Below are 20,652 nucleotides of genomic sequence, written 5' to 3'. Positions count from 1 at the left end.
TGCAAATGAATGATGTTTGTCACCATGTACAAAATTTAATTAAAAATGTATTAAAGACCTAAATATAAGACCTGAAACAGTTAGGAACATAAAATCCTACATAATAGAGGTGTTACGCAAATTGACTCTCAGACCCTCACAAGATGGTTGCCTACAACCAGGCTGGAAAGAGGGTTAGTGAGGGATGACAAATGACTGATCAGCAGGCTACATGGGGTGACAAGGCCAGTGGGGGGGGGGGTGGCAGTTAGGAGTGACCAGTCAGGCAGGGAGGGGGCAGTCTGGTGCTACCTGGTCAGCAGTAGGGGGCAGTTATGGGCGTTCAGGCCAGCATGCAGAGGCAGTGAGGGGCGATCAGGTCAGTTTTTTTTGTTTGTTTGTTTGTTTGTTTTTTGGGGGGGGGGGAAGGGAAGTTAGGAGTGACCAGGCAGGCAGGCAGGTGAGCAATTAGGAACCAGTGGTCCAGGAATGTGAGAGGGATGCCTGACTGCAGATTTAGGCCTGATCCCCAGGATCCTGGCAGTTAGACATACCTCAAGGGGTCCCGGATTAGAGATGGTGCAGGCTTGGCTGAGGGGACCCTGCCCCCATGCATGAATTTTATGCACAGGGCCTCTAGTAATACATAGGTACCAAACTTATGGACCTCGGTCATAGAGAATAGTTTATGAACTTGACCTTAAAGGCAAGGGAAATAAAAGCAAAAATAAATGAATGAGGCTATATCAAACTAAAAAGCTATTGTGCAGCAAAAGAAACTGACAACAAAACAACAAAGCAGATGATATTTGCAAACTGTAGATCTGACACAAGTTTAATTTCCAAAATATATAAAGAATTCAACACTGAACCAAAAAGGAAACAATCAAAAAGTGAGCAGAGGACTTGAAAATGTACCTCTTCCAAGAAGACATACAAACAGCCAATAGATATATAAAGAGATGTTCAACCTCACTGGCAATTAGTGAAATGCAAATCAAAACTACAATTAGATACCACTTTATACCTATTAGAGTGGCCATTATCAATAAGACAAGCAATAACAAGAGTTGGAGAGGTTGTAGAGAAAAGTGAAAACTTATTTACTGCTGGTGGGAATGTAGACTGGTACAACAACTATGGAAAGCAGTCTGGCAATTTCTCAAAAAATTAAAAATAATGCTACCATATGATCCAGCAATATGTACCAGAAAATATACCAGAAAAAGTCAAAATCATGTACTCACAAAGATATATGCACCCCTATATTCATTGCAACATTATTCATGGTGGCCAAAACATAAAAACAACCAAAATGGCCCATAGTAGAGGACTGGATAAAGAAGATGTGGTACATATACACAATGGAATACTACTCAGCCATAAGAAAGGATGATATATTGTCATTTGCAACAACATGGATAGATCTTGAGGACATTATGCTAAGTGAAATAAGTAAGTCAGAGAATGCTAAGAACTATATGATTTCACTCATATGTAAGACATAAAACTGAAACTCATGAACACAAACAGCAGTGTGGTGATTGCCAGAGGGAAAGGAGTGGGGGGAGAAGAGGGTCCGGATATAAGGAGCCAGAAGTGAAAGATGAGACAGAGGGCCGAAGACCAGGACTACACACTTTATTAGAGGAGAAGGACCCTGCCAGGCAGCCTTGCAAAGGAAGAGAGCACATGTGCAGGGGTGAAGGCACCTTTGAGGGGAGGAAAGGGAAGGGATGGGGCTTAGGGTACTCGGCACACGCTGATTTGGTGGTTTTATATAAGGCACATGATTAGGCACTTAGGCACTTAGAAATTGGGGGCTTAGGGTGTTTGGCAGGTGCTGATTGGTGGTCCAATTTACAGACCATATATGATGCCTGATTAGGTGCTCAGGAATGTCCATGCTGCAGGTGCAGGTTACATCATACTCAATCCATCAAATGGGGAAAGGGAGGATCTATCATTCCTGGCTTTTGGTAATATATATTCTTTTAAATTGAGAGTCTGGGCAAGGTCAGAAGGTGAAGATCTATTTTCCGTAGCTTCTTCTAGCTGAGAGGGGGCTTCATTAGGGGCGTCTACCTAGGATCTCAAGGATTCTGGTGTTAGGTTCTGAATTTAGGGCCAGATAGATCTCTCCCACCTTCTGGTTGGTGAACACCTGCATCCTGTTCTGCAAGAAACTAGTGAAACAGCACATGAGACAGAGGCCAAAGAGCAAAATTAAAAGAATAAATACCAGTGGGCCTAATAGTGGGAGGAGCCATGAGTAAGCGAGTAAAAAACAGGTAGTGTTTTCTGTGCTGGATGAAGGGTGCAGCAGCATGATTTTCCCAAGAGACTGGTTGGTAAAGTCTTTTTTCTTTCTTTTTTTTAATATATTTTATTGATTTTTTACAGAAAGGAAGGGAGAGAGATAGACCAGCAGCCTCTTGCACATCCCCTACCGGGGATGTGTCTGCAACCAATGTACATGCCCTTTTCCAGAATCGAACCAGGGACCTTTCAGTCTGCAGACCGACTCTCTACCGCTGAGCCAAATCGGTTTCAGCTGGTTGGTGAAGTCTTGAGAGTGATCCTGTTGAGTCACTTGGGAGGTAAAAGCTGGTCCTGAGGCTGCCACAGTGTCACTTGTCTGGTTTTGCTGCTTTTCTGGAGTTGAAATACAACTGAGACCTAGATGTTATTTTTAGGGTGAAAAGAGTAGGGGTCTCAGTTGCCTTATCAGTGATATGAAAGGGGAGAATAGGTTACCCTGGGGGTGAGGTTCTTGCTTTTCCAGTTTTGCCCCTTGCTGGGAATCCACATATTTCTTGTAGGTCCTGAGCAGGGTTTCAAAGTATGTAGAGCAGTAGTTAAGCTCCCTATGGCAGTTTCAACCCCTGCTGTGATGCTGAGGGTTAGGAAGAGAGGGATTATCTGGACTCCTCTTTTGTGTCAGATATGATGGGTTATGGGGACAGGTAAAGACTGATTATTGGGGCTGCATCTACATTGCATGAGAGATAAATGGAAGTATAGATTCCTGTCCAGCTGATGGAGAGACAGATGTATGTGTTTTTCCCACAGAGGAAGAAAAATCCCTGATCATGGATATAAGCTGATAGGTGTAAGGAGAAGAAGTAGACTAAAGGGTATGTATTCCTTCCACTCCAAGCTGAGAGGGTAGTCACCATGGCACTACCAATAAGGGGTTACAAATGAGTGATTGAGATTGTATTGCAGTGAAAGTGGGAGGGAAAGGGAAGGAAATGAGTAGTGGAAGCCAGGGACCTGGATGGCTGGATAAGAGGTTAGACACTGTGAATACTCTGGTTTAGCTTAAGAAGTATCCAGCAACCTTGTCCTGCCAGGCTTGGAGACTGAAGCCTCACTTTCTTGCTCAGAGTAACTTTTTTTTTTTCTTTCTTTCTTTCTTTCTTTCTTTCTTTCTTTCTTTCTTTCTTTCTTTCTTTCTTCCTTCCTTCCTTCCTTCCTTCCTTCCTTCCTTCCTTCCTTCCTTCTTTTCTTTCTTTCTTTCTTTCTTTCTTTCTTTCTTTCTTTCTTTCTTTCTTTCTTTCTTTCTTTCTTTCTTTCTCACAAACACAATTTCAAATTAGCCTTCAAACCTTCTTTCTATGTCCTTCAAAAATGCATAACCATGCCTCAGACCTTCCATTAAGTATTTCTAAAAGGCAGAGGGGGGAGGAGCAGGCTCAGCAGCCCATTCCCAGGCCTCTTGCTGCTTGAATCCCAAACCGAATCCCAAACCACCGCATACTTCCTAGAGATAATGATCGTTAAGGAGATAAGGCGTATACAGTCCAAGGAATGGCTCTGCCTTGTGGGGGTAAGAGAATGAAACTGAGGTAAGTAACTATGGTTTGGGACAACTGGGTTTTATGAGGAGATGCATATTAGCCCTGGCCAGGCACAGAGATAGAATAAGAAAAGAGTGAATGGGGAATTTAGCAAAGTGCAGTGTAGACATGAGGTGGCTAATGGCTGTGAGACTAGTCAATCCCAATAATAGAGACTAAGGAGTGGACAAGGGTCCCAGAGAATTCGAAAATAGCAGAATAAGTAGCCCTAGTGTCAACTAAAAAGAAGATTGGCTTACCTGCCATCACATTCGTTACCTGAGGCTCAGTCCTGGTGATGAAAGTCTGGGGCCCTGTCAGGGAATGGACAGCTTCTTCAGTGGCCAGTCTTAGGAGGTCTGGGAGCTCCAAACCGGATCCAGAGAGTGGCCATGCGGGACTGGCTAAGGCCAGACCCGGAGGAGCCAGACTACAGTCTGATTTCCAGTGGCCTTCCCTTCCGCACCGTGGGCAGGGCCCAAGCAGGGGTGTCGGGTTTGAGCAGGACTTGGCTCAGTGTCCTTCCTTGCTGCATTTGAAGCATGGACCCAGAGAAGACTTAGCCCCTGACTTATCCATAGTTGAAGGACTGGCACTTCGTTTGGGGTTTGAGAGCAGTGGCTAGGAGCTGGAAGACCTTCTACTGGGCCTCAGCCCTGTCCTGATCTCGCCTTTGATTTTGGATGTGGGTCTCTTTATCTCTATTATTAAAAACCTTAAAGGTCAGGTTAATGAGGTCTTTTGAGGGGTTTGTGGATCTGCATCTATTTTTTGAAGTTGCGGCATGTTATGCCTCTCAGTTTGTGAGGCTGGACAGAGAATAAGACATGGACTCAGAGTATGCCCTCAGTTCCTGCTGCCTCCCTCAGGGGTAGAGTGGACCAAGGAATAGAAGAGGCTGTTGAGGCGGCAGTCTTTGAGCCTGAGAATGAGTGTTAAATGGGAAAGGCTGTTTTGGAGCTCACATTCTCAGGATTTGGGCTCTCATGAAGATCATAAAGTGAGAAGGGAATGGCCAGCCCCGTGTCCTAGTAAGGCAGAGAGCACAGGAAAGGCAGGCAGATAGAATTCTCAGAGGTAGAAATGTCCCATCCTACAACCTAGGGAGTTTCTCAGGAGCTCGGTCTGCCTCCCATAATGAGGGTGAGACCAGGAGGGGTTGTGCAGGGAGGGGCGTGTAAACACCGCCGCCACCACAGCCACTTTTTCTGGCTCTGCTGTGACCATTGCAGGTCAGTGGGTGGGCCTGGTGTGTGTGAAAGAAAAAAAAAAGTTAAAACCACTCCAGGGACCGTGAGGGGAAAGTTATCCTGCAGTCTGGCATCAACCTGGGAAAAACAGTGCTTAGTCAGGGAGGAACAGGTTTAGGGTTGTAAGGAGGTGACGGGAGTGAGACACGTAGAAAGGAATTATCCGCTGGGTAGAAAGAGTAGTCACAATACAGAGAAAGGGGCTGAAGACAGGTTTGAGAGGGCAAAGAGGACTTCGAGAGGAGGATCTGATGGGTGGGAACATGAGAGTAAAGCAAGGGGCAAGAGCTGAGGGGAGGGGGGGGGGGGCAGCCTGTTCTAGAGATCTCGGAGGCCTCCATTCCAGTGGCAAAAATTATCTAGATCTTGGAGGATACTGGAATCAAAAGTGCTGTTTTTGGACCAACGAGAGATTGTGGCCAGGTAGAGCTTCTTCAGTTTGATGTAGCCAGAAAGACCAAGGGTTGCAAGATTGGCCAGGAGATATCTTAAGGGTGTGTAGAGGGGGTTTGGACTGAGAGGTTCCCATGACCAGAAGGAAGGGCCACCGGGAAGTTGGGGAGGAAAGAAGGAGCATCCCCTGTTTCCCTCAGCCAACCTGTAGAGAGAGAGAGAGACGAGAGAAGGTTCCAAGGTCATCACCATGAGAACCTTCCTATGGAGTAGAACAGAGTTTTCCTGGCCAGGTACCTGGGCTTTCGTAGAGGATGTGTAGCCGAGTAGACGGGAAAATTCTGAGGCCCTTTCAGGTCAAGGGGTGGAGGAGGTTGGGAAGTCCCTGAAGCCTACCTGTTAGAAAGTGGTGAGATCCCCACGTGTCCTGGTACTGCAGGGTTCGAGAGGTGTACGGAGCAGACCAATCAACTCAGAACAAAGCCAGAGCAGGAGTCAGAAGCTTGGGGCTAGGTCCAAGGATTGTCCATGCTCACGTGCACCTCTCCTAGACTTTGGCACCAAATGAAAGATGAGATAGAGGGCCAGAAACCAAGTCTACAGGCTTAGTTAGAGGAGAAGAACCCTGCCGGGCAGTCTTGCAAAAGAAGAGAGCACATGTACAAGGGTGAAAGGCACCTTTTGAGGGGAGGAAAAGGGAAGGAATAGGGCTTAGGGTACTTAGCACACGCTGATTGGTGGTTTCACATAAGGCACATGATTAGGCACTTAGGCACTTAAGCACTTAGGAATCGGGGGCTTAGAGTATTTGGCAGGTGCTGATTGGTGGTCTAATGTACAGTCCATATAAAGTGCCTGATTAGGTGCTCAGTAATGTCCATGCTGCAGGTACAGGTTACATCATACTCTGCCCATCATTTGGGGGAAGGGAGGATCTATCAAGAATATTTGGCTTTGGGTGGTGGGCACACAGTACAACATACTCATATTGTAACATAGAAACCTTCCGGAAGCCAATTCCAGCATGTCATAATTGCAAGAGTTTCACCAAAAGGTTGATGGAACTTGGAAACTCAACAGGGCTGAGTCACATATATCATCACCTGTTGGAATGGTAAAGGCATTTCCCCCAAACCTGAATACGATTATTGTTTGCTGCCAGACAGCTCAGGGCATCTTAATCTACATGTTAGTGCCTCCTGTTGGTCAAACACCTGAACAGCCATAGGCTGTTCTCCAATCTGACAATGCTACCCTTTGAAGTGTATTATCTCCACTTGCCTTAGGACAATTTGTGTTAATAAAAAGCAAGGGGTCCTGAGACAAGGGTAACTTAGCTCCTTCAGCTAGGCTCCTCTGACCCCCAATGCCTTTCAAAATTATCTTTCATCTCTCAACTCATTTAATCTATGCATTTCTCCAGATTGCTGAACCCTTCTTAATGCTGGAACAAGAACCCTGGCATTAATGGTACCCTGAACTGGGGCTTTCTGAATCCTTGCAGCACCTACAGAAACCCACACCTGAAACCTATATGTTCATGTTAACAAATGTCACCCCAATATATTTAATTTTTAAAAATTTAGGGTTTTCATATATCTGATATGCAGGTCCTAAAAAGTAGGACTAACTGAGTGAAGATGGAATGAGGGCTATGCAAATCCTGTTAGATATGGTTGGAAAGTTACAAACCGTATGTGTCAGTTTAGATGCTTCCAATAAAAAAAAAAAATAGATACAACTTAAACTATTGTAAAATAAAGGGAATTCACCACCCGGCATAAGAAAAAGTTCAAAAGTGAGTAGGCTTCAGGCACAGATTGATCAAGGCTGCCTTTATGATTTACTCACTTGGCCTCATTGCATAAGCTGGCTTTATTCTTATCCTGGCTTACCTCAGGGTTAGACTTATACTGACAGCATCAGCCAGGGATGAGGATCTCAGAAAAAAGAATGGAACATCACAGAAAGACTGAAAAGTATAGGAGGGTAAATATCAGTCTTCTCCCCTCCTCCTTTTATTTAATCTTCCACGTTGCTTTCCTTGGCAAGAACTAACAAAACCCAGAGGGTAAGGGAGCCTAAAATTAGCTCCTACAGGGCAGATGAGGGAAAGGATTGGGAAATGGATCTTAAGGCAAACAGGCATGTGACTGACACAGGCTCAAAAGATATTGAGTGGCCAAAATGGGAATGGGAATGGAATAAGGTAGACAGAAGTTCTCCTAGCACACAGAGCCTGAGGAGCTCATTTCACCACCAGTACATGGAGGGCTTGTTCTCCTGGACCACAGATGTGATGGCTGCCATATATCGGTGACAAAAAAGGGTGCTAATAAAAGTGGTATGCTGTTCTGAGTGGGAGTTTACCTCTCAGCAATCCACTGTACAGTGAGTTAGGGGAGAGGGGTGGCTGAATGTCTCATCTAGCTACAGCTTGGCCTGAATGAGAGGAATTCACATCACATGGAGAGTCTGGGTGCTGGGAGCTTGCTGCAGTTCTAAGTCAGGATTTGGAGTTGACTTTAGGAAGAGGGCAAAATCACTTAGATTGCCTAAGTAATAGTAGTATTATATTAAGAAAATAGATATGGAAAGGAGGGTATGGGCTAGCCAGTCAGGCACTGGATTATGGGTTACTACCCGTGTTTCCCCAAAAATAAGACACCCTCCAAAAATAAGACCTAGCGTAAGGAAAGATAAGACATCCCCTGAAAATAAGACTTAGTGCAACTTTGGGAGAAAAATTTAATATAAGACACTGTCTTATTTTCGGGGAAACAGAGTATTGTGGCTACTTTGGGTGGCTGGCACTTTTCCCTCCCTCCTTCTGTAACCAGGTACTCCAGAGCTTGGGAGGAACCCCACATTATAAGAAACTTGGTTTGGACAAGTGCTTTGCATAGCACCCACTGGCCCAACCTTCAGCCTCTCGGGAGCTAGGATTACAGAAGTGTACTTACATACCAGACAGCCAAGTGTCTGCGTAATGAAACAGACAGCTGTGGATGTTCTCTGCCCATCCTTCTTTCCTTTGGGAAATTAATCTCTTCCCTCCAGGTGGTTCTGGAAAGGGCTGTAAAGCACAGGTGCTCATTACCTGACACCTGAAGAGTCTATGTCATCTAAGCTAGGCCAATCAGATACTCTCTCCCAAGAATTTGAACTGGGGACAACTATCACAGGGCTGGCAAACCACAGAAGTTGTTCCCAGCTGGCATCTCCAGCTGCTGTCCTTCCTGAGGCATGGGTGGTCATGCTGTCACTTCCGGTAGTCTTCCTACAAACCTTTTTATACTCAATTGAAAGGAGATTTTTCTGTTCCTAATGACTAAAAATTCCTTCTTGGTACAAAAGTCAACATGATTTAAAAATTTAGCAATCACCATAGTTTAAGAACTAAAATTAGATCTCCTTTGCTAGGCTTATTTGGGACAGAGATACTGCAAATTCACACACATCACCAGGGTTCTGGGACAGAATAAATCATACAGAAGTCCATGGACCACAAGTGCCCTTAAAAAGTTGAAAAATAGCTCTGGATGGTTTGGTTCAGAGCATCTGTCTACGAACTGAAGGGTTTTGGGTTCAATTCCAGTCAGAGACACATGCCTTGGTTGTGGGCTCGATCCCTAGCCCTGGTCCAGATACATGTGTGAGGCAACCAATCGATGTCTCTCTCTCACTGATGTTTCTCTCTCTATATCTTTCTCCCTCCTTTCCATTCGGGGGGATTGGGAGATCTAAGGAAGATCTTCATTATAAGTATTTTCTTAGAAGATATGGTTTCAGCCAAGACCGGTTTGGCTCAATGGATAGAGCGTTGGCTTGGGGACTGAAGGGTCCCGGGTTTGATTCCGGTCAAGGGCATGTAACTTGGTTGCGGGCATGTCCCCTGTAGGGGTTGTGCAAGAGGCAGCTGATTGATGACTCTCTCATTGATGTTTCTAACTCTCTATCTCTCTCTCTTCCTCTCTGTACAAAATCAATAAAATATATTTTTTTTTAAAATAAAAAATAAAAAAAAAGAAGATATGGTTTCAGAGTAAGTCATGAATTTTCTATTTAATTTAACTAAAAAGTAGAAAATAATATACTAAGGGTGCTCTTCAGGACAAACTTATACTCTTCACTTCTGCTAGCTGATTTTTATAAAAAGGATAATGTTTTTCTTTATCATGTTTATTAGTGGTATATGTACTTACTATTAATTTATGAATAATTTGTTTGAATAATCTCCTAAACATACACAGAGGCATACAAATGCAGTCCTAAACACTATGCATACAAATAATTTATTCTTATTTCATACATATGTTTTTCAGCCAAAAAAATGAATAGTTATAAGACCATAAGGGACAAATGTCTCACACAAACAAAACCATAGCAAATTACAGAACAGACGTAAATCACAATTTTGTTCAGCTACATTCACAGAGCTGACCAAATTTATGGATTCTGTTTCTTAACTTAGCAGGTAATGTGGAGTTATGAATAAGCAATGCTTGGCAGAATACACTAATACTTTGAAACCACATCACAGTCCCTGTGTGGAAGTTTACACATCCTGAGAAAGTCCCTCTAGCTCACTAGATAGAGCTGTTTAGGATGTGTATGATGTGTATGATGGCTGGAATCAGGGTAGCCTAAGAATTAACCAAACAAGTGGAGAAAAATGTTTCTTTCTTCCTTTATGCCTGCATTATCCTTTATTCTCCTTTCCCTCCATTTATCAGCATTAAATGAATTAAAAAATAAAAGTAAAAAATTAACCCCACACAAGGATATTTGGTCACTGTTAAATCTTCTGTCTGCTTCTGAGCTGGTTTGAAAAGGCCAAAATGGAATCCTCTTAGAAACCTTTTATCTTCAAGGCTGAGTTTGTGGAAAGTGAAGGCCTCAAGGTGGTGGCATGGTCTGGGAAAGGATGACAGGAGAGTTCAGAGCAACTGCATGCTTTCTGCAGAGAGAAGAGCAGCCAAGAAACCCTCCCCCTGCCCTGGGACAGAGCCCTTTCCTGGTCTGTGTGGGGATGGCTTAGGGCTTTATTCTCCTTTTCACTCTAAGAAATAAGGAATAGGGTGTTCGAGGTTGTGCATTTTTCTGGTTATGTTATTCACAATAGTTGTAAACTCATCAAAGTGATCTGTGTCTTATCCTTTTACTGCCTTGATACTTAGCTGCTTAAAATAATTTTGCTCAAAGCCTCCAGAGCAGAAAACCAGCCTGGAGGAAAATGCTTCTGCTAAGCATTGCTAAGAAAATGAATTTAATGACATTTCTGTCAAGAATTTTAAAAATATTTTTAAATTTAGCCTTGTTACACACCTATAACATCTGATGGTTTTCTTCTCCTTTAAAAAAATGTTGTTTTTTTTAAAATTTGTCTTTAAACTATACACATTATTTACATTTTTAAAGACCTACTAGGTCTTTATCATTAAGGTAAAAGCTCCAGGTAATTAAATTCTCAGGACACAGATGAGACTTTCCAAAGGGCACCATTCTCATCTATGGGCTAAGGCCTGTGTTTTATAAACACGTTACTATTATAAACTTTTAAAATATAAAATTAGAATACTTCTCTAATTTTTATTATTTTCTTTTTTTTTTTTTTTGCATCCAGCATATGAAAAGCAGGTGATGCTTCCTAACTAGAGATAGAACTAAAAGAAAAAATGAAATTAATGTGTCCCCATTCTCTTTTCATGTGGAAGCAAAGATTTATTTACATGGTGTCAGTTTTCAATGTTGTGGTGGGCCATGAGGGGCAGGGCCCTCTCCACAGCATGGTTAAATAACCAACTGAAGACCCCTCCACTCCTACTTGAGTGCTTATTGCATATTTTAGGTGGAGTTGGAAGGCATGAGAAAGGTGGCCTGCAACTTTTACACATTTAAGAAATTTTCTTTAAGAAATGTCATGTTTGGAATAGTTTCCAGAAATAGTTCAAGAACAAAAAATGTTAAAATCCATGCATTAGATTTAGAAGTACAATCTATTGGGGAATAATTTCAAAAGCTCAAAAAATGCTGTTTTTCCATTGAGTTATATAGGAAATAAGTGAGCATTTTGTTGTATAGGTATGTGTTCAGAGCTTTCAAAAGTCACATCCTGTCACAATTAACAATCAAATGAGCATTTTTGGCCTCTGACACATTCTTATTCTGCAACTTGCTCACAAATTCTTATTACTCTCTTCTAAAACAAAAAAATCTACAAACTAGTTAGAAGTCTGCAAACCAGAAATACAATACATTTTCCCTTTTTGTTTTTTAAACAACAAAATTTTATATTTGCTTTTTGGAAAAGTGACTCAGAAGAACTGACCCCAATTTTCATATTTAAAAATTACTTATTCATAACACTGAAGAAATAAAATCTTCAATAGGAAGACATGTTTCTTTTCACAAAGGAATACAGTAGTTCTCAGCTTCAGCCAATCCATGTTTCCTTTTCCATCTTATCCAGGCTCATTGGCTCTTTGTTAGTGCAATATATGACAGAATATTTGACAACCTTTCAAGAAAATGATTCAAAAGGTAATTTACAATTGGCTGGTGCTGTCCCTTAATGCCTTTTTCCCCTTATGCCCTAATTTTATGGAAACAAATTAAGGTCATTAAGCCAGGGGCAAGTGTACCATTCAAAATATGCCTGGACACTAGTGCTCAGGTCAAAAGCTATGGGATGTGGTTGGGCTGCCAAAAACAATTTCTTGCTTGTCTATTTGAGTGCTGACAGCAGGGGGATTCACATGCTTTTCTAGGGACAAAATTTAAAACTCAGGTGAAATTGTCCATAGCTGAACTTGCTATTCCATTTGGGTTGATTACATCTAATCTTTCTTGTTCTCCCTTTCTCATGCCTTCTTCCTATCATTTTCATATCTGATATCTGTTCTTTATAATTTCCTCCAGATATTTTTTCTAAGACATGTTTCATAATTAAAACCCAAAGAGCTGAAATAAGGAAAAAGGCTAAAGAACATTAATCTTTAGAGATGTAAGCTTTTGAGCTTGCATATTTTTAAACTTATGTATGAAATTCAGACAATTATATATCTTAGGCACTTTGGATGAACCTTACTTCATAATGTTATGACTACTATAAACCTTTCAAATATGATTGTTATCAGTCTTTGTTAACTAGTAGTGATAATATTTTCATATACAATATATCTCTTCACCTGGATTTACATTAAATTTTCTCATTATTTCTAATCATAAAATGCACAAAGGCCTAGGAGCTGACAGAATCAAAAAGAAAGAACATGATTGTGGTGACTAGCATGTTAATTAAAATAAGATTCTAAGCATTGGTCTTATGCTAATAGGAGAAAAGGACCAAACTTAGTGGCTTCAGACATCTGTTTATGGAAAAGATCAGGGTTTGGTCCCTGGCCTCATGGCCTTTCTAGTCCTCCTACCTGTTCCACCCACAGACAAAAGGGTAATAGTTGTATTAATGTGACAGATCCTCACCAATGTCTAACATGCAGTGGATGCTCAAAGATCACTAAAGGAATCATGTATAAATGTATTAAAGTCAACTCAAAGACACTGACAGAGAAAAGTAAGCTGTGGCAGACTTCAACAGGTGAATAATCTAAGAGGATAAAAATTAAATAGCTGATAACATTTTGTATAAGATAGTAGAGGCCCAGTGCATGAATTTGTGCATGGGTAGGGTCTGGCCAGCCTGGGTTGGGGGTGGCGGGGTGGGAAGGGAAAGGAGGGGGGGAAGGGGTGACATGGGCAGTTGGCCAGCCTGCCTGCTGGTCGAACTACTGGTCAAGGAGGAAATTTGCATATTAGCCTTTTATTATATAAGATATAAACTGAGTGGCCAGATTATTATGCTTTCAGAGATCATAATAATATAGCCATTCAGTGTACATTCGCTAATTAGTGTTTGTGCTTGGCCAGAAAAACCAGCAAACACTCATAATCAAGCACAAAACGATCCCTACATTCTAATGTCATTTTGAAAACAATTCTGTCACCTTGAGCCAACAGTATAACCTTGAAATGAAGATAACTCCTACTGTAACTCTTCTTCTATAGTTTTGTATGGGTTAACTGAAGTTGTGAAGAAATTTGAAGATAAAAATCTGTTTTTAATTGCTGTTACCCTCAGATTAAGCACCAAATCAGGAAAAAAAAAATATAAAAATCACCCAATTCCCAAATTTTGCCTTCTTAGAAATGATTGCCCTGAAGTAGCATAATGACTTAGTCAGTGGTTAGCAAACTCATTATTAGTCAACAGAGCCAAATATCAACAGTACAATGATTAAAATTTGTTTTGAGAGCTGAAAACTGACTTCTGCGCCTGGGCCACAAAGTTTCCTTTGCACTGTACATGTGAGCCCGCAAGTGGTGTTTTGTGGAAAAGCCACATTCAAGGGGCCAAAGAGCTGCATGTGGCTCACAAGCCGCAGTTTGCCGCCACTGACTTGAGCTAAACAGTTTTTTTTTAAAAATATATTTTTTTATTGATTTTTTTACAGAAAGGAAGAGAGATAGAGAGCTAGAAACATCGATGAGAGAAAATCATTGACCAGCTGCCTCTTGTACACCCCCTACTAGGGATGTGCCCGCAATCAAGGTACATGCCCTTGACCAGAATCGAACCTGGGACCTTTCAGTCTGCAGGCCAACGCTCTATCCACTGAGCCAAACCGGTTTCGGCTAGCTAAACAGTTTTTGACTGCAAACACTTGCAGGCAGGATTTATGAATGGAGACATATGAAGGCCACTCTGACCAGCTTTGAAGCCCCATACTTTCTTCTAAGGCTATTTATAGAAAGTGGCTAGCCAGTGGAAAAGAGCACATTTATTTTTACAAGCCAGTCATGACATGACCAAAGAACTCACTTCCTCTCTCAGGGAAGGCTATCTTCTTCAGCTGAGGATATAGCTTCAAGGCAGGGAAGAAAGGGACCCCTGTTAGTCAAATGAATCAGCCTGTCAGCCCCAGAGACCAGCCACACAGGGTGATAGGCAATAAGTCAAACATCCTCATTTCCCAGGTATGCCTGTATAATGCTGCTCCTTGAGATGTCATCTAGATTATGACAAACACATAAAAGTAAAAGGCATTATATAATATACTTTAAAATTCTATGCTTTCAAAATAGGTTTTACAGAGATAAAGAAGTACTCTCTTATTTATCATTTGTCCTACATTTCAAACAGCTAAAAGTAAAACTGAATTTTAAAGGAGGTGGCAAAATGGAGAGTTTGGAAAATATTTTAAAGCTATTTTATTCTGATAGCCATATTACCCCTGAAATACATAATATACCTGAATAGTCCCATGCAAATTTGGAGACTTTGTAAATATTTGCTGATTCTAAAATTTCATCATTTACCTTGACAGAAATCTGATATAATTTAGCAAATAACATATATAGTTTTACAAACACCCCTGAACTTGTGTAATGTTCACAGTACCTGTTTGCAAATATGAAGTGAAGTGAAACCAATGTTTTCAACTAGAACGTCCTGTTGTCAATGGTATATGTGGTGTATAAAAATTAAGATAGCATGGGAAAGGGAAAGTGGAGAAAGGAAACTTTTGAAGGGAAACTGGAATCATAATCATTTGCTAAAGATGTGGGTGTAATTTTATCCTTTACTGGCTTCTTTTTAAGAACAAAGACACAGGGCAAGAAGAAAATTCTGTTTGCAGACCCAGATCTACAACAAACAAAATTTTTAAATGACAAATACCAGATTTATTTCTTGTTCTCAAACTCAAGCCTTTTTAGAAGGCTGTCTCCTTAAAGTTCCTTCTGAAAAGGGAGGTCCCATTTTACACAGAAGCTAGAAAATACTCATCAAGTTGTCTTTAGCTTCTTTTGAGACTCTAGAAGAGACAATGATGACATGCAAATAACTTTGCAGGTGGAAATATCCCTTCCCTGAATGCATGTACTGAATTAAGTAACAGGTGAGGAATGACATCTGTATTAGACACAAATTTTCTGCCTCTGTAACTTAACAGAAATCTCCTTGCATGTTGCAAAAGTTGAGATACTGTCACCCATTAGTAAACCTGCAAAGATGAGACACAATCCCCATTAAGAAGCTTTAAATTAAATATAGACATATACAAAGTTAACTTCTATGTGAAAAATTACATGCCAACATACTGGTTTCTCCAGAGAACTGTGCCAGCAGTTTATAAATATAGTAGTGATCAAAAGCACAAACAAAAGCAGCAATATATTAAGGGGGCATCAGCCTATCAGTGCTGAGGTGAATGTTCACCTACTTTATGTGCTTGATCTAAATTATACCATGAGATCAATACTTCCCAATCAACGACTTATTTGGCTCCTAACCAAGAGGACTTCTCAGGAAGTGTGATGAGTATTTAAATAAGCTACCTCAGTGGTTTGTGTTAATCTAAGAATGCCATCTCAAATACAAGTTAACGTTTATGAAAATGTCTTAAATAATACTGGCCAATGTGGTTTTTAGAAAGGATCTCAGGAGCATGTTGACTCATTTCTCCATGATTTAGAATGACCGGCGTTCATTACTATATTCTACATCCAAATGAGAGTTCAGTGTAGTTAATTAGGCAAAGGTAATTCTATTTAACTCAAACATTTCAGTTACAATTTAAGTAATATGCTCCTGCCTGTTACACTATAACTACTTAATTTATTCCTGAGTATTATATTTTAAGCAACAATAGATGGCATCAGTCTAGAACAGTGTCCTCTCACTTTCCCCATCAGCTTCAATAGGAACTATAGCCACATTAGTGGGTTGGCCCCTTTTCCTAGTAGAAAAGTCAGATGCTCTGCATGTCCTAGTAAGCTACTTCCGGTGCTACCAAAAATTTGAAACCAATTCCATTTTCCTTCCTTCCTTGGTGGAATGTTAAACCCTGATTTGCAGTACAGTAAGATAAAGTTTACTCCAACTGCTCTACTTTATATTTGAGGACCAGTCATTTGGGCATTGCTTCCAAAGGCACATTTATTCCAGTGGTAATTTAAATAAGTAGAGAAGGAAAAAAATCAGATTTAAAACAAAACAAAACAAAACAAAAATAGGATAGGTTTTGTGGAATACATTACAGTAAATGGGTTACTGGGATCTACACAGACCACTGAGCTCCTCACCAGTAGTCTAACCTGAGTCCCTATGGTAGAATAATTCACATTTAAGTCATGGCACACAGGCCTTCATTAAACACTGTTTAAGAAAGTAGTTGAGAATGCTCAAGCAGCTTGCCCTGATGTCCAGTTCAAGTGTATGCAATGCAGAAGGGCTGCAAAATTCATAACTATACCACAAAATTCAGTGCATATCACAGGCTTATGAAAATTATTGTATATATTACTATTTATATAACATCTGAGAAACATTTTGAAATAATTAACTTGTGTTGTTCACATTCCATGCATTTTCTAGTATGTTAAGCCCTGTACTTATGTCTTTGTGCCCGTTTCCTATAAAGCTCCATTCTTTTTACAAATCCAAGCACTCCTGAGACTGTAATGGAAGTACCCAGGGATTTTGTCTACTTACCCTCTTTAATGCATACCTGACCTCACAAGGGCTACTTGTTATTACAGCTGGCACAGAAGACGACTGGAAAATATAACTGTTTTGGGTTTTATTTGGGATTTTATTTGCTACCTTCAAAAACTCGCTGGATGTCACAGACACCATCTGAATGTTGTCCATGGGCAAAAAACCATGGCCTTCTCCCTCCTGCTTGACCCACTTCCCTCATCCATAGCCCCAAGTGCACTGGACCCCCACCCTTGTCATATTAGACTTTTCCCCTGTGGCTCTGCAGCACCCTTCTTGAGCAAAGAAGGAAACAACAAAACTGGAAAACAAACCAACAACAGTAACAACAGAAAGTACAAACAGGTGCAAACCAGCAGCCTACTGCAAGGCAGAGGCTCACTTTTTACTGCTGAATTCAGAGCTGTTCAGGAACTTCTTGATGACCAGCCCCAGACAGATGACCAGCAGCAGCATGTAGCCCACGGTGCCCGAAAAGGTGGGAGCGGCAGGGGGCTCCTTGAGGAATTGACGCAGGCCCTCCTCGACGTAGTACACCTGGTCGTAGATGCTGAGGAAAGTGAAGATGTGGAAAAGCTGGTGACTGTGGCCTATGATGTCAAAGAGGCCAGGTTGGATGCGCTCGGGGATCTTGCTCACATTGAAGAAGGCGGCCACCACCAGCCAGAAGTAGCGTCGGTAGAAGTGCACGAAGAGCGTGGGGTTCTCACCTCGTAGATCAAAGAGCCAGCTCTCAAGCATGATGGGGCAGGCCATGCTGAGCGGCATGACGAAGACGAAGGTGCGCAGGGCGAACGGATAAGAGCACCAATCCGTGCGGCTCTTGCAGCAGGCCACGGTGCAGGCCACCGCCAGCACAAAGGCCACAGGCAGCACGAGTGCACGGTAGGCGGCGATGAGGCGTGTGCAGTCCACATGCCAGCCCAAGCGCTGCTGCACGTAAGGGGTCATCACTCTGGCATCCAACAAGCTGAGGCCCGGCAGTAGGTAGTAGTAGTAGGCCACCGTGCTGCCGAAGCCATAATAGCTGATGGAAGCATAGTCCAGGTAGAAGAAGGCGGCTCGCAGGCGCAGTGACAGGCAGCTGAACACGTGTGCCGTGCAACTCATGGCAAAGGTCAGCAGCACGCCCGACGCGTAGCACCACAGTGGCAGCAGCCAAGGGTGGTGGAAGGGTACGTCGCGGCCGCTCAGAAAGAACAGGCGGCAGAACTTGCTCAGGAACAGCAGAAGGGGAATGAAGTGCGTCCAGAAGTTGAGCGTCTCGTTGGTGGGCTTCAGCACCGAGGCTAGGCACTCCTGCACAGTGCAGGGCAGCCGCCGGTAGCCCGACAGTATGAAGCACTCCACGAAGTCGTCGGGCACCTCGTCCCAGCGCAGCAGCGGCTTGGTGGAGGCCTGAGAGTCCACAGAGGCTGAGGGATGGGGGCGCGAGGAGGCCTCCAAAGTCGCCTCTGTCGTGGCCCCTGGGCCTTTTGTGCCCGCGCTCCGGGGCTGTAGCCGTCGCAGCATGGTGCCCCGGGCTTGGCTAGGACGCCAACAGGCGACCTCTGGCGCGGGCTCCGGGGAACAGGCGACCTCTGGTGCCTTCGTCCGCGCACTCAGCAGTCCCCGCCGGCTGCCGTCGGAGTCTTTGTGTTAGCCCAGGGGCGTCGCTGTGGGTTCAAGAGAAGACCTGAGCGTCTAAGCAGCCGTTCCTAAAAATAAGCAAATAAATAAAAACAATCAGTTCGTAAGCAGTCAGCGACTGGCAGGAGCGCGCGTGGCTTGGCGACCCCTTCACCAGGCTTCCTGCTTTCGGCTCCGGGCAGCCAACGCTGCTGCAGCTCCAGCAGCGGCGCGGCAGACTGCTGCGGCGGCTGCGCTGCCCCGGTGACTGGGCATCGCGTGGTGCGGGCGCAGCCGCCGCCGTCCCCAGCGCGGGAGGCGGGGATGTGGGAACTGAAGCGCTGGAGGGAGGAAGGGACTGGCTCACCGAGGGAAGGCGGGGGGCCTCCCAGGCTAGTGTTTCAGGGCCGCCTCCGGGGATAGAGTTGTCCCCTGTCTCAAGTTCCTTACCATCCCCCCTCCTCGGGCTGCAGCAGGCGAGTTGGCCCGTTAATGATTGATGAGGGGGCAAAGGCTGCGCCAGCTACTCGGCTTCGGGTGTCGAGGGCGAGGGTCGGTGCTGGGGTTCCAAACCCGACAGCCACGCCGGCGATCAGCGATCGGCGACCGAGAGGACACTGGGGAGCCGCATTCGCTGGGGGCGGAGAGTTGCGGCTGCGGTCGCGGGGGCGGAGTAGAGTGGGGGAAGGGATAGCACCAGTCGCATCACAGCTTGGCGGGGCGGGGAGATGCGCTATTAGTCCCGAGGTAGCAGGAGCAGAGGCACTCTGGAAATCGGGGAGAGCTTAGAGACCGTGTCCGGATCAGGGTGTCACTGTCAGAAACCTGGGACTACCCCTCTTTTATCTTGTGTGTCCGTGCGCGCGCGGGAGCGCGCACGGCTCTCGCTGTGTGTACCACACAGATCCTTAGTTTAATCTCCTTTCGTGTAACAGACTTACTCGAGTGCGTCATTAACCTCCCTTCTCCCTAGTCCTTGTCTTATTCAAGCCCGTAGCTGGCGTCTTGTCTCACTCACCAACCCTTGGGGCCCGCAGTTCCCACATACTCGTGTTCTTGTGTCTTTAAATGGGAATCTTATTTGGAGCTCAAAGTCCGAGAGAACTCAAGACCAGGCAAGTCAGAAAGACTGATGATCTGCGGAATTTATTAACAAGGGCTTCACTGGCAGAGCTGTGCCAGAGTCGAAGACTTATCATAGTGGAGGGCTAGTTGAAGGAGGACTTCAAGGACAGATGAATGAACTGAAAAGAGACAGAGGCAATTTTTAGAGACTGGGAGGCAGTAGCTTGGAAAAAGCTTATTCATAATTGACCAGAAGAACCAGGCGGACTTGGGTGGCTAGAGACCAAAATAAAGGAAGACTGAAAAATGGAAAAATGGTTTGATACACTGCATTTGAAACTATGCCTTTGAACCTTGTAAAAGAGGGAGCTAAAAAACCTGCCTGCTCTAAAATGTTCACCATTTCACTAGTTTATCTTAGTGATGTCCTGGGGTATGACTGAGTCTACCTGCAATATAGTAGTGTCATGGCAACAGGGGCTAACTATAAGGGATCAGACACTGTTCTGAGTACATCACAGCTTTTAACTCTTTAATATATTACTAGAGGCTTGGTGCATAAAATTCATGGAGAGGGGGGAGGAGGTTCCTCTCAGCCCAGCCTGTACCCTCTCCAATTGGGAACCCTCAGGGGATGTCCAACTGCTGGTTTAGTCCCGATCTACTGGCAGTCAGACATCCCTATCACAATCCTGGATGGCTGATTCCTAACTTCTCACCTGCCTGCCTGTCTGGTTCCCTCTAAGTGCCCCCCAGCACTCTAATCACCCCTAAATGCCTCTGCCTGCTGGCCTGGTCACCCCTAACTGCCCCCCCGCAACGCTTTTCCAGTCTGGTTGCCTCCAACTGCCCCCTCCCTCGCTGGCCTGGTCGCCCTAACTGCCCCCCACTGCCAGCCAGGTCACCCTTAACTGCTCCTGCTGCTGGCCTGGTCACCCCTGATCACCTCTAACCA

General features: G+C 43.8%; 1 protein-coding gene across 3 annotated transcripts in view; it reads right to left on the bottom strand.

Annotated features, from left to right (window-relative positions):
- Positions 1-19,242, bottom strand: part of PAQR9 (progestin and adipoQ receptor family member 9) — a 28,815-nt gene extending 9,573 nt beyond the window's left edge. The window contains exons 1-2 of one of the 3 annotated variants that reach the window (XM_084875954.1): positions 19,083-19,242; positions 17,407-18,721 (exon numbers count right to left, since the gene is read on the bottom strand). In XM_084875954.1, the coding sequence (XP_084732080.1) occupies positions 17,407-18,536 (1,130 nt within the window). In that variant the 5' untranslated portion in view covers positions 18,537-18,721; positions 19,083-19,242. Of the gene's footprint in view, positions 1-11,053; positions 18,883-19,082 lie in introns of those variants that run through there. The other 2 variants (XM_084875956.1, XM_084875955.1) reach the window with 2 other exon arrangements.
- Positions 19,243-20,652: the final 1,410 nt, after the last annotated feature.

Source organism: Pipistrellus hanaki, assembly GCF_964339955.1.
Source record: "Pipistrellus hanaki genome assembly, chromosome: 2".
NCBI classification, from domain to species: domain Eukaryota; kingdom Metazoa; phylum Chordata; class Mammalia; order Chiroptera; family Vespertilionidae; genus Pipistrellus; species Pipistrellus hanaki.
The sequence above is the reverse complement of the archived record's forward strand: the minus strand, read 5'-3'. Positions and strand labels throughout refer to the sequence as shown.